The sequence below is a fragment of the Anser cygnoides genome, chromosome 30, assembly GCF_040182565.1.
Source record: "Anser cygnoides isolate HZ-2024a breed goose chromosome 30, Taihu_goose_T2T_genome, whole genome shotgun sequence".
In the NCBI taxonomy this organism is placed as follows: domain Eukaryota; kingdom Metazoa; phylum Chordata; class Aves; order Anseriformes; family Anatidae; genus Anser; species Anser cygnoides.
Window position 1 is genome coordinate 2,210,014 of NC_089902.1, and position 12,191 is coordinate 2,222,204.

The 12,191-nt window shown below is 50.7% G+C and overlaps 1 protein-coding gene across 1 annotated transcript; it reads right to left on the minus strand.

The window, feature by feature from the left end:
• Positions 1-381: 381 nt before the first annotated feature.
• Positions 382-1,305, minus strand: LOC136787764 (olfactory receptor 14J1-like). Its single transcript, XM_066985083.1, has one exon. It carries the CDS (start codon positions 1,303-1,305, stop codon positions 382-384), a length of 924 nt encoding a protein of 307 aa, XP_066841184.1.
• Between the last annotated feature and the right edge of the window lie 10,886 nt (positions 1,306-12,191).

The window sequence follows — 12,191 nt, forward strand, 5'->3', positions numbered from 1 at the left end:
TTGACAGCAGCTTTGCAGGAAGGCCTCAGACTTCAGGCATTGCCCGGAGGAGATCCCCCCTTAGGAGGGACCTGCAGAGCCAGACCAGGTCTCACAGGTGGGACATCAGACAAGGAAGGCAGTGCAGCCTCCTATATTTTGTATATGTTCACAGAGAGACGGGCTCCTTGTATACAGAATCTCTGAGCTGCAAACACAACACAAACAGACAGAAATAGAAAAGGGACAAATAAAGATATATCACCGGTCAACATGGGTTAATTAAGAAAATCCTGGAATATTAACTAACATCAACACCAACAAAAATTTACAGATTTCTTGTTTCTGTTACAGTTGATATTATGTGTTACATGCAAAAGGAGAGGGGCAATTTATTGATTCTTAAACACATCTAGTCATAAGTTTCACCAAGGCATCCTTGAGCTCCTGGTTCCTCATGCTGTAGATGAGGGGGTTCACTGCTGGAGGCACCACCGAGTACAGAAATGAAACCACCAGGTCCAGGGATGGAGAGGAGATGGAGGGGTGCTTCAGGTAGGCAAACACGGCAGCGCTGAGATAGAGTGAGACCATGGCCAGGTGAGGGAGGCACGTGGAAAAGGCTTTGTGCCGGCCCTGCTCAGAGGGCATCCTCAGCACGGCCCTCAAGATCTGCACATAGGACAGCACAATGAAAAGAAAACAACCAAAGACTAAAGAAACGCTAAACACATGTGTCCCAACTTCCCTGAGATAGGTATCTGAGCAGGAGAGCTTGAGGATCTGGGAAATTTCACAGAAGAACTGGTCCACAGCATTGCCTTGGCAGAGGGGCAGGGAAAAGGTAGTGGCCGTGTGCAGGACAGCATGGAGAAAGCCACTGCCCCAGGCAGCTGCTGCCATCTGGGCACAAGCTCTGCTGCCCACGAGGCTCCCGTAGTGCAGGGGCTTGCAGATGGCAGCGTAGTGGTCGTAGGACATGACAGTAAGAGTATAATATTCTGCTGATATGAAGAAGAGAAAGAAAAAGACCTGTGCAGCACACTCTTGATAGGAGATGACCCTGGTGTCCCAGAGGGCATTGGCCATGGCTTTGGGCAGAGTGGTGGAGATGCAGCCCAGGTCGAGGAGGGCGAGGTTGAGGAGGAAGAAGTCCATGGGGGTGTGGAGGCGGTGGTCGCAGGCTACGGCGGTGAGGATGAGGCCGTTGCCCAGGAGGGCAGCCAGGTAGATGCCCAGGAAGAGCCCGAAGTGCAGGAGCTGCAGCTCCCGCGTGTCTGCAAATGCCAGCACGAGGAACTCGCTCACAGAGCTGCTGTTGGGCATTTTCTGTCTTTACACATGCTTTTCTGTTAAAGAGGAAAAGACAGAAGAAAGTTGAAACAGATTTCTCTGAGGAAAACCTATTCTGTCTCTTAGAGGATCCCCCAGCCTGAGCCTCTCTCCTTGCAGGAGAACCTTTCTGCAGCTCTCCTCCTTGAGCTGCGGCTGGTGCTGGCTGAGAGTGGCACTGGGAGCAGGGGCTGCTGTGGGCTCCAGAGGAGTCCTTCCTGCTGTGCAGCAGGAGGGAGGCAGGAACATGGGGGAAACTCAAGTTCAGTCCACTGGTCATACCAGGAGATTTGCAGTGTTGCTTCAAGGAAAGTATCCAACGACTGTGTAGAACAAGGAACATTTATTTGCTTCATTTTCTGGTAGCTACGCCTGTAATGTTTAGGAAGAACCATCTATTCGGTGTTCCCAGGAGAAGAAACTACCGACAGCTGAGAGCAGAGAAGCCCCAGACCAAGTGCATCTGGACAGGATCCTCACCTTGTCTTGCATGAGCAGGATCTCAGCTTTTCCCTCTTCACCAGGGCTGCAGAGGCTTCACTGCAGAGGCCTCTGGTCCTCACTGCAGAGGCCCACAGACAGCCATCCAGCAGCATGGACATGGCCTTAGCACGGAGGTGTCTTGTCCTTGGGGCACCTGGATAACACAAGGATGGCACAAGAGAGCTGCATCGTACTGGAGAGCAGCCTCCAGCCCAGAAGAATGCCCCACAGACAGACATGAATATCTGCAAGCCGGGCTGTTCCACTATCCCATCTGCATCCCCTGCAGTGTCTGGAGGAGGATTGGCCACTCCAATCTTGGCTGACCAGGGGCAGCTGGTTTATGACACTCCAAGGGTCTTCTGCCAGACTGCCTCGGCTCGCAGTGCTATCCAGCAGGACTCTCAAAGCCTACTGCATTGCCCACTGCCCTCCCAGAAACAAGACCCAGCAGGAGACCCTTCCAGGACGTGCAGCTACATGGCCCTGCAGCCAGAGACGTACCTTGTCAAGGGCTGTGCAGATTTCTCCCGCAGGCAGCTCTCAGCATCCTCCCACTGCCAACTGCCTCCAAGCCCTCTCTCCTTCTCTCCTCTCCCCGTGCCACCTGCGGTCAGAGCCCCCAGCCCTGCTGCGCTGTGCAGAGGAGCTGCTCCTGGGCACAGCTGTCTCTCTGCACCAGGGCCCTCTTGCCACGAGCTCTCTCTGTCCCACGAGCCCGGCCCAGCTCAGCACCAGACGCCCAGCCCAAGGCATTGGAATCCCCCCTCGGGGGGCTTTGGGGAGGAGCCCACGAACCTCAGGCACTGAGAGACAATTGAAGACATCTCTCAACAAGTCCAAGTCAGAGGCAAGTTTCCTGCAGTGTCCCCCTGAGGGCCAGCACTGACACAGCCTCCCTTGGAGCTCGTTAGAGCAGAGCATTGGAGGAAGTGAGGACAAGGAGACAAAGGCAATGTGAAGGTGACACTGATGTGTAGGAAATCTGGATGTGTGTCACCAAGCACAAGGGCCAGGCCTTGACCCCCAGCCCCTGGGAAGGGAGATCCTTTCCCTTCACACACTGCTCAGGGCTCTTCCTGGGGCAGGAGGAGATGGGGATGTGCATGGGCAAGTGCAGGAGAATGGTACGAGCCCTGCCTGGTTCATGGGTGGGGGCGAGGAGGCAATGAGGCCCTGGTGCTTTACCGAGAAGCTGTCTCCTCCTAGGCCTCAGTGGCAGAGACAACAGCCAGAGCCATGGACACAAAGACCCGGGTTCTGTTGGGACTCTCAGCCTTGTCACAGCCCTTGCTGCTCTCCACAACAGGCTGTCCTAGGCACTCTCAAAGCTGCACATCTTTCCCTGATGGATGTAGGCATTTGTCCGTCTGGTGTCGCACCAGATCTGAGCTGAGTCTGATAACTCAGATCTTCTTGGTGGCCATGCTCCTCGTAAGGCAGCTCTGTAGGAAGCTGGCCAGGTTCCTGGGGAGCAGCACCACTGCTCGTATGGCATCCCTCGTGGTGCCCAGGCCCTCCTCCTCCTGGGCACTGCTCACTCAGCAGGGTCCCAGTCTGCCCTGATATGTGGGGTTCCTCTTCCTCCATTGCACAACCTCATTCTTCCTGCGACTCTCAAGAGGTTTCTCTAGGCAAATTCATGCAGTTTCTCAATTTGCCCCTAGACAGATGCTCCATTCTGTCAGCTGTTAATGTCTGTATGCAGATGACTCACCGTAATTGTGTTATCTCTGACAAGACAGCGGCATGAGGAGCTGCAGGGAAGTTTGGATAATACAGGAGTAACCACCTGAATGGAACTGCAGCACAGAGTCACAGAAGGGTAGGGGACGGAAGGCTGCCAGGTTCCACCTCTTCTGTGCTTCCTTCTCATGCATGCTCTCATTTTGCCTGGAGCGGTGTCGTAAATGTTGTGAGGCTGTGCAAGGCAAAGTTAGAAGGGCTATAGCTCTACTCTAGCTCAGTCTGGCTATTAGTTTCTAAGACAATAAAAAAGCTTTTATTAATAAATAAGAAATTGAAAAGGAAGATTAAGAAGTGTCTTCAACCTCTATTGGATGTGGGAGGAAGCCTAGTGAGAAGTGATGAGGAAAAGGCTGAGTTACTTAACGACTTCTTTGCCTCAGTCTTTATCAGCTGGACCATTTGTTCCCCTGGTACTCAGCCCCCAGAGCTGGTAGATAAGGACACCGAGAGGGCAATGGGGGGACACTTTTGCCCACTTCTTCACTCTCCCTTTCTCCTTCATCTCCTCCTTCTCCTCCAGGATACTTACACTAACTCTTCAAAGCTTTGAATACCTCTGTGGTGGTCAAACCAGCATGTTCCCATTGTGATGTCTCCTGAATGTGTTTCAGGCTTTGTTTAACATTAACCAACTTATTAATAATGCCCTCCAGAGATCTGCCCCAAGGCAGGAGAGCTAGGAGTGGCAGGGATTGTGGGAGGATATGAGCAGGCACCTTGATCAGTGGGCACCTCCAGTGCTTTGGAACTTCACTCCTGAACAAGTGCAGAATTCTAGAAAAAATGGTGAAATGCTTGAAAAAGGGTTGTCATCAGCCTGGCAATTCCAAAGAGACACAAATCACTGCAATGTGCAACTTGGCCTGTGCTTACTGAGCTGCAGTCAGCGCCACTCCAACCCTTGTGAGAGGCCCCACAGCCGCTGCAACTCCTCTTAATGGCCTTGCAGCCACAGCAACTCCTACAATGGGCCGTGCAACCACTCCAAACCCCTGCAACAGGCCATGCAGCCTGAACAAGTTCTGTGATGGGCCCTGCAGCCCCAGCAACTCCTGCAACAGGCCCTGCAGCCACTCCAACGGCTGTGATGGGCTTCAGGGCTGGGCCAGAGAACCAACCTGTGCCACTATTGATTGCTCCTATATGCAAGAGAAAACAATGAATGTGAAAGTCAGGGTTTTTAAAAAGGAAAGAAACTCCTACCCAGACAAGAAAGGAGGAAGAAGACGTGGAATGTTACAGTAAAGTTGGGCCATCGTGGAAGCAGGAGGGCAAAGAGGAAGAGATCATAACAACATCAGTAACCACACCATCTCTATTCCAGGGTGAGCTAGGAGATTTGTGGAAAGATTTCAGCCACCATCTAAGTGAGCACATTGCCACCTGGCTGCTGGGAGAAAGGGGCCAATAGCCTGGAATTAGAGGGCAGGGATACAAAGCAGCTGGGATCCCCCTGTAGGGAAGGGGTGACTGACAAACAATTGGAAAATGGGCAGAAGGAACATACTCCTGTCAGGTGTGAAGGAAAGGTAACCCCTGAAGGAAGATCTTGTATGTCAACCAGGCAAGCGGATGACAATGGAGTTGGGTATCTGGTGCCCGATGGAATTAGTCATGCTGGAGGTGATATATAAAAACCTAGCCAATGAACAACTATCCAAAGATCCTGATGAAGTAAAGTGTACATGACTCATGTGGTGGAAGTTTGTATAGAGTGCACCATCCTCATATGCCAACTCATTGGCAGAAATGACCTGGAAAGGCGAAGAGAAACCCAGAGTGGATGAATCAGCTAGCCAACTCTGGCAGTATGAAGGAAGTCTCTCTTCTTCCTTATGGGCCTGCATTTTAGCTGTGGATAAACTTTTTCAAGAGGTCCAGGAAGAACAAGAGAATTCATCTTTCTCCCTACCTGTAGAAACCAATATGTAAGCTGCCAGGTGTACGTAAAAGAAAGTTGCTCAAGAAAGAGAAATGAGTGGGTACACACCATGTGCCAACATGTGGTTCTGCCATGGAGAAGACATGAGAAAATGGGATGGAAAATCTACCTCCATCCTAGAGGCACGGATCCATGAATTGCAAGGAAATGCAATCACAAAAAGGGGTTCTTCTGAGAAAATTGCTGCTCCAGTTTCTATCAGGCAGTCCACCAGACAGAGTAGTCATAAAATCATAGAATGGTTTGTGTTGGAAGGGACCTCAAAGATCTTCAAGTTTCAAACCCCCTGTCATAGGCAGGGTCACCACCCACTAGATCCGGTTGCTCAGGGCCTCATCTAACCTAATGAATGAATACTATGAGCAGGACTAGAGGCACCTGGCCTCCAGCCACAGGGAGGGTAGGGACAATCGGGCTTATTGGACTTTGAGGATTCCATGGCCTGGCACATAAGACCCACAGAAGATATAAGGCTCTAGTGGACACCGGTGCACAGCATACCCGCTCCACTGTGGTACACCATAGGCTGTCGGCCTGCTTCATCATGGACCTCTCCACAGGCCGCAGGGAACTTCTGCTCTGGCTCCTGGAGCACCTCTCCCCCTCCTTCTTCACTGGCCTTGGTGTCTGCAAGGCTGTTTCTCACTCCTCTCTCTCTCCCAGATGCTATTCCCCAGCACTTTTTCCCCTTTCTTAAATATGCTCTCACAGAGGCGCAAACAACATCACTTATTGGCTCAGGTCTGGCCAGCGTCGGGGCCCTTATCTGACATGGGGCAGCTTCTGGATTCTTCTCGTAGAAGCCACGCCTATGGCTCCCCCGCTACCAAAACCTTGCCACGTAAACCCACTACAGGCCCAGAACAATGACAATCCTTTGAACAAATTCAATGGAAGATAGTTCCTGCCGTAGCTCTGGGGCCAGTCGGAGCAGGACAGGATGTAAAACTTGTGCTCTACACGGCACCTCAGGAGAATCGCCCTGCCTGGAGCCTCTGGCAGAAAGTACCAGGGGAGATGCGAGGTCGACCCCTAGGGTTGTGGAGTCAGGGACAGTGAGGATCCAAGGCTCACTATACTTTGCCTGAAAAGTGATGTTGGCAACATATGAAGGGGTTGGGGCTGCTATGGAATTGGTTCATACTGAAGCACAGCTCCTCTTGGCACCCTGACGGCTGGCACTGGGTTGGAAGTTCCAAGGGAGAGTCCCTTCTACACATCATGCACCTTATGCTCCACAGAGTGAGCGGGTTGCACTGATTACACAGCAGGCTCCGACAGGAAACCCCAGTCTTGGAGTCTTGGAAGTGATCATGGACTGTCCAGAGGACAGGGACTTGGAAATGTCGCCAGAGGAGGAGGTGACTAATGTTGAAGAGGCCTCTCTGTCTGACCCTCCCAGAAGATTAGAAGGACAATATCATGCTCAATGTTGGGTCTGCTCAAATAGTGGAAAAGCCATCCCTCTAAAATGTCTGTTGAGTTCAGTCAGTCCATGAATTTGGGCTCCATCTGTCATCACAGTCCTTCACAGCAACAGAGGTGGTGTGTGGTGTTGCATTGTTGTATGCTGAGGCCAGCTCTGGTTCCATCACTGCTGCGCTTCTCGGGTGCTGTCACCACTGCCCCTTACCTGGTTTTCCTTCTCTGGGCCCTTCTGCTTGGTGAAACACATCCGGTTTTCCTACACATGACTGTCACATTCACATTTCCTTTGTCTCCTTGTCTTCACTGCCTCCAGTGTTCTGCTCTAACGAGCTCCAACAAAGGTTATCTCAGTGCTAGCCCTAGTAGGGCCTGGGCACCATGAGGGATGCCATACGAGCAGTGGTGCTGCTCACTAGGAACCAGGCCAGCTTCCTACAGAGCTGCTTTATGAGGAGCATGGCCACCAAGAAGATCTGAGTTATCAGACTCAGATCAGATCTTGGCCTTTCCAGGTCATTTCACTTCAGACAGAAGTGACCTCCCAGTCACTGCCCCAGTCACATTCCTCCTGCTGGGGCAGGAGATCCTGAGGCAGAGCTGACCTCTCTCTAGCCCCCTCGGTACCTGTTTTTCACTTTCTGGCTTAGAGATTAAGCAAAGATATAGTGGGAGTGTTTGCTGTTCTGCTTGTGGTGTCAGGTCTGTGGTAAAGGTATGGACAAGCTCTGTGGTTTAGGATTTTTTAGGTCTGCCAAGAAGTCTAGGGTTGAATAGAGCATTTTAATTTTAGTGTTAAGGGAAGGGATTAGGGTTAGCAAGAGAGAAAATGGACTCCGTTAAGAGTGTTGCAGTAGCATTTAGGTTTAGGGATTGAAATTCCTGGTTCAAGCAATGTAAGGGCCATACGTGACTGTTTTAAGTCAGTGTTACCGCAGCATCTACATTACATGAACCGTCTTAGCTCTATGAAATCATTAATTTCTGCTGGCCAAGCTCTTCTTCCCACCCTGAAATCTCACATCTCTCTGGTCCAGGCTGATCCTGACCTCCCCATATCTTATTGGGATCAGCTCTCTGATTACATTTTTGATCCCAGAATATCTGTCTCGCCTCTGTTGGCTACTCTAGTCTTGAGACAGAAGTGGCATTGTTGTCAGGAAGGAAAAGGGCACAAAGATCTCTAGGAGCATCCTGCACAATGTGCCCATCAGCTCTGCACCTCCACAAATCTGTGCTTCCTACCTACAAGTTTTGTTTCCAGATTGGCTTCTATGGTCCAGGGTTCCTTTTCCCAGGCCCTCACGCATGGTTTTGTTTCAGATGTGCAGGGATGGAATAAGGAAATCCAAGACACGGATGGAACTGAGCTTCAGAGGGGATGAAAATAATAATGGAAGAGATTCTACAGATACATTGCTCAGAAAAGAAAGGGCAAGGAGAGTATACCCCCTCTGATGGATGAGAAGGGTGAACTGGTAATGACAGACATGGAGAAGGCTGAGGGACTCAGCAACGTCTTCTCCTCAGTCTTCACCGCCAGTCAGGCTTCCCAAGTCTTTCATTTCCCTGAACCCACAGATGGAGGCTGGGGGTCAAAGTCCCACCCTCTGTAAGTGAAGAGCAGGTTTGGGACCACCTGATGAACCTAAACACGCACAAGTCTATGGGGCATGATGACTTGCACCCCAGGTCCTGAGGGAACTGGCTGATGTAGTTGCCAAGCCTCTCTCCATCATATTTGAAGAGTCCTGGCAGTTGGGTGAAGTCCCTGGTGACTGGGAAAAGGGAAACGTCACTCCCCTTTTGATTAAGGGTAGAAAGGAGGACCCAGGGAACCATAGAACGGTGAACCTCACCTCAGTGCCTGGCAAGACCATGGAAAAGATCCTCCTGGAATCAGTGTCAGGCACATGCAAGAGAAAGAGGTGATCCGAGACAAACAGCATGGCTTCACCAAAGGGTAAATTGTGCTGGCCCAATCTGATGGCTTTCTACAATGGAGTGACCACATCACACAGCAAGGGAAGATCGACTGATGTCATCTACTTGGACTTCAGATTATCTATACGATCTTTAATGTCCCTTCCAGCATGGGCCATTCTGTGATTCAATGGTCTCACAAACTATATCTCAAGCATGACTCCCATCCCATCAGCCTTCCTGTGGTCTCTCACCTGATCAGAACAGAAGGTGCCTCGCCATCATCTTCAGTGCCATGTGCATGCCTCTGCCCTTTACAGTCCCTGTCTGGGCCACATTCCTGCTGCTGGTCCGTCAGCTCCAGAGACAGAAGTGACCTCCCAGCCTCCTTCCCAGCCACGTGCTTCCTGCAGGCCTAGCAGATCCTGAGGCACACCTGATCCCATCACAGCATTCCCAGCCAGCTCTTCCTCGTGGCCTCTGCTCTGATCACATACCTGTCACCTCACATGCCTCTTCCAATGCCATGTGACTGCTGCAGGACCTCACAGCCCCTGTGTTCTGGTTCCAGATAGGACAGAGTTAATTTTTCCTCATAGTAGCTGGTAGGGTGCTATGTTTTGGATTAGGATGAGAAGAGCGCTGATAACATGCTGATGTTTTAATTGTTGCAGAGCAGTGTTTACACCAGGCCAAGGACTTTTCGGCTTCTCGCTCTGTCCTGCCAGCGAGCAGGCTGGGGGTGCAGCAGGAGCTGGGAGGGGACAGACCCAGGACAGCTGACCCCAACTGGCCACAAGGGTATTCCATACCATCTGGCGTCATGCTAAACAATATATAGGGGTGGCTGGCCGGGGTGGGGGGCCGGCTGCTCGGGGATAGGCTGGGCATCGGTCAGCGGGTGGTGAGCAATTGCATTGTGCATCACTTGTTTCTTACACATTATTATGATTAATACTATTATCATTATCACTATTATTATTATTATTGTTATTATTATATTCCTGTCTTAATAAACTGTCTTTATCTCAAGTCACAGGCTTCACTTTCCCGTTTCTCTCCCCCATCCCAAAGAGGGAGGGGGGAGGGTGAGCGAACGGCTGTGTGGTGTTTAGCTGCCAGCCGGGTTAAACCACAACACCCTGCCCTGCCCCAAGGGGACAAAGAGCTGAAGTTAGGGGTAGGAGTGGGGTTGAATATGAGATGTGCTGTGTGCATGGTGGAGGGCTTTGGGGGTTAGGTGTTCAGGACAAAGATTAGGGATTAAAGGCCACCCTCCGGGGTTAAGGGAATGGCAAGGGCTTTAAGGGAGGGATTGGTGTCCTGCTCAAGGATCCTGCTCAAGGTTTAGGATAGGGGCAAGCTTTGAGTCTTATAGTTTAGTTCTTGGTTGAGGGCTAGGGTTAAGGCTGGGATTAAGCTGGTTAGACTTTATCATCCTTCTGCTTGCTCTTCTAATAGAAAATGGGTTTAATATCTGCCTTTTCCAAGTCCCGGGAAATGTCTTTGATCAATCCATCCTCTCCAAGGTCTTTGAGATAGGTCTTATGACGATTTTTTTTTTTTCCTCCCAGTTCTCTCCTCCATCCCAGTGGATGAGTAGATTTGTAGTGCTGAGCTGCCTGCCGGGTCAAACCACAGCAAGTCTTCTTGGTTCCTTGTGTGGAGCACAAAGGTTGAGATGACAGATCTGACCAGAGCGTTTTAAAAGTAAGTTGTTCTAAGCATTAGATCAGTTTAACAGTTGCTGATCACAATGTCGATCTTTTTGATCTGGGGTCTGTTGTGTTTGTTTTCAGAATTGTGTTGTATAGCACATTGCTAACTGTCTGTCTTCCATGTCATGCTGTTCATCAATTCTGGGGACAGGTTTAAGGTTAATCTTTTGCTGTATTGGATAACACTGACTTCTGATAGGATAAAATTATTGCCCGCTCTGTACCTCCGGAACCATCTCTTCATCTCTTAGAAACTCTTAATAATTACACTCTTTTACACTTTTTCCCTTTTCTCCTCAAGGGGTAAATCTATGCGGTGTGGGGCAGGAGGTGGGGGGGTGGAACTGGTATGGACAGTGGGGGAGGCCTTTCCCCACTGGTTCACTCTCCCTTTCTCCTTCACCTCCCCCTTCTCCTACAGGCTAATTACAATAGCTCTCCAAAGCTTTGAATATCCTTGGGATGGTCAAACCAGCATGTTCCTATTGTTACATTTCCTGCATGTGTTCCATCTTTTGTTTATGTTTAAGCAACTACTTAAACATGCCATCCAGAGATGTGTCCAGAGGCAGGAGAGTGAGGAGTGGCAGGGAGTGTGGGAGGATCTGGGCATGCACCTAGAGCAGGGGGCACCTCCAAAGCTTTGGAAATTCACCCCAGAGCAAGTGCAGAATCCTAAAAAACTGGTTAAATGCTTGGAAAAGTGGTGTTATCACCCTGGCATTTCCAAAGAGACACATACCACTGCAGTGCGCTGGGTCTCGGCCTATGCTTACAGAGCCACAATCAATGCCACTCCAACCTCTGTGACAAGCCCTGCAGCCACTCCAACCCCTCTGACAGACCCTGCAGCCACTACAGCATCTGCAAAATGCCCTGCAGCAACTCCAGCTCCTTTTATGGGCCCTCTGTCTGGGCCAAAGAAGCAACCTGTGTCTATATCAGTTGCTCTTATATGCAAGAAAAAACAATGGATATGAAAGTCAGTTTTTTTAGAGAGAAAATAAAATCCTACCTAGCCAAGAAAGGAGGAGAAAGAAGATGAGGCAGGCTTCAGAAAAGCTGGGCCATCATGTGATTAGGAGGACCAAGAGGAAGAGGTCCTAAGAGCATCAGTAATCACTTGATTCCTATACCTATGCTGCTCTGGTGCTGGGAGAAACGGGGCCCCTCCCTGGAGTTAGAGGGCAGGAAAGGAGAGATGGTGGGTACACACGATGTGTCACCCTGTGGTTTCACCTGTGTGACCATGGAGAGGACATGAGAAAGTGGGATGGAAAATCTGCCTCAACCCTAGAGGCACGGGTATGTGAGTGGCAAGGAACAACAATCCCTAAAAGGGGTTCTTAGAGAACTGCTGCTCCACTTTCCAGCGGGCAGTCCTGCAGACACAGTAAGGAATACTATGAGCAGGACTAGAGGGGCCCTGCCTCCAGCCAGGGGGAGGAAGGGGACCATCGGCTGTATTGGACTGTGTGGATTCGATGGCCTTGCACATCAGGCCCCCAGAAGTCTCAGGCTCCAGTGGACACCACTGCACAGCGTACCCTAGTGCCATCAAGCTGTGGAGGGGTGAACCCATTTGTGTGTCTGGAGTGACAGGGGGATGCCAACACTGACCTGTACTGGAGGCTGAAGTG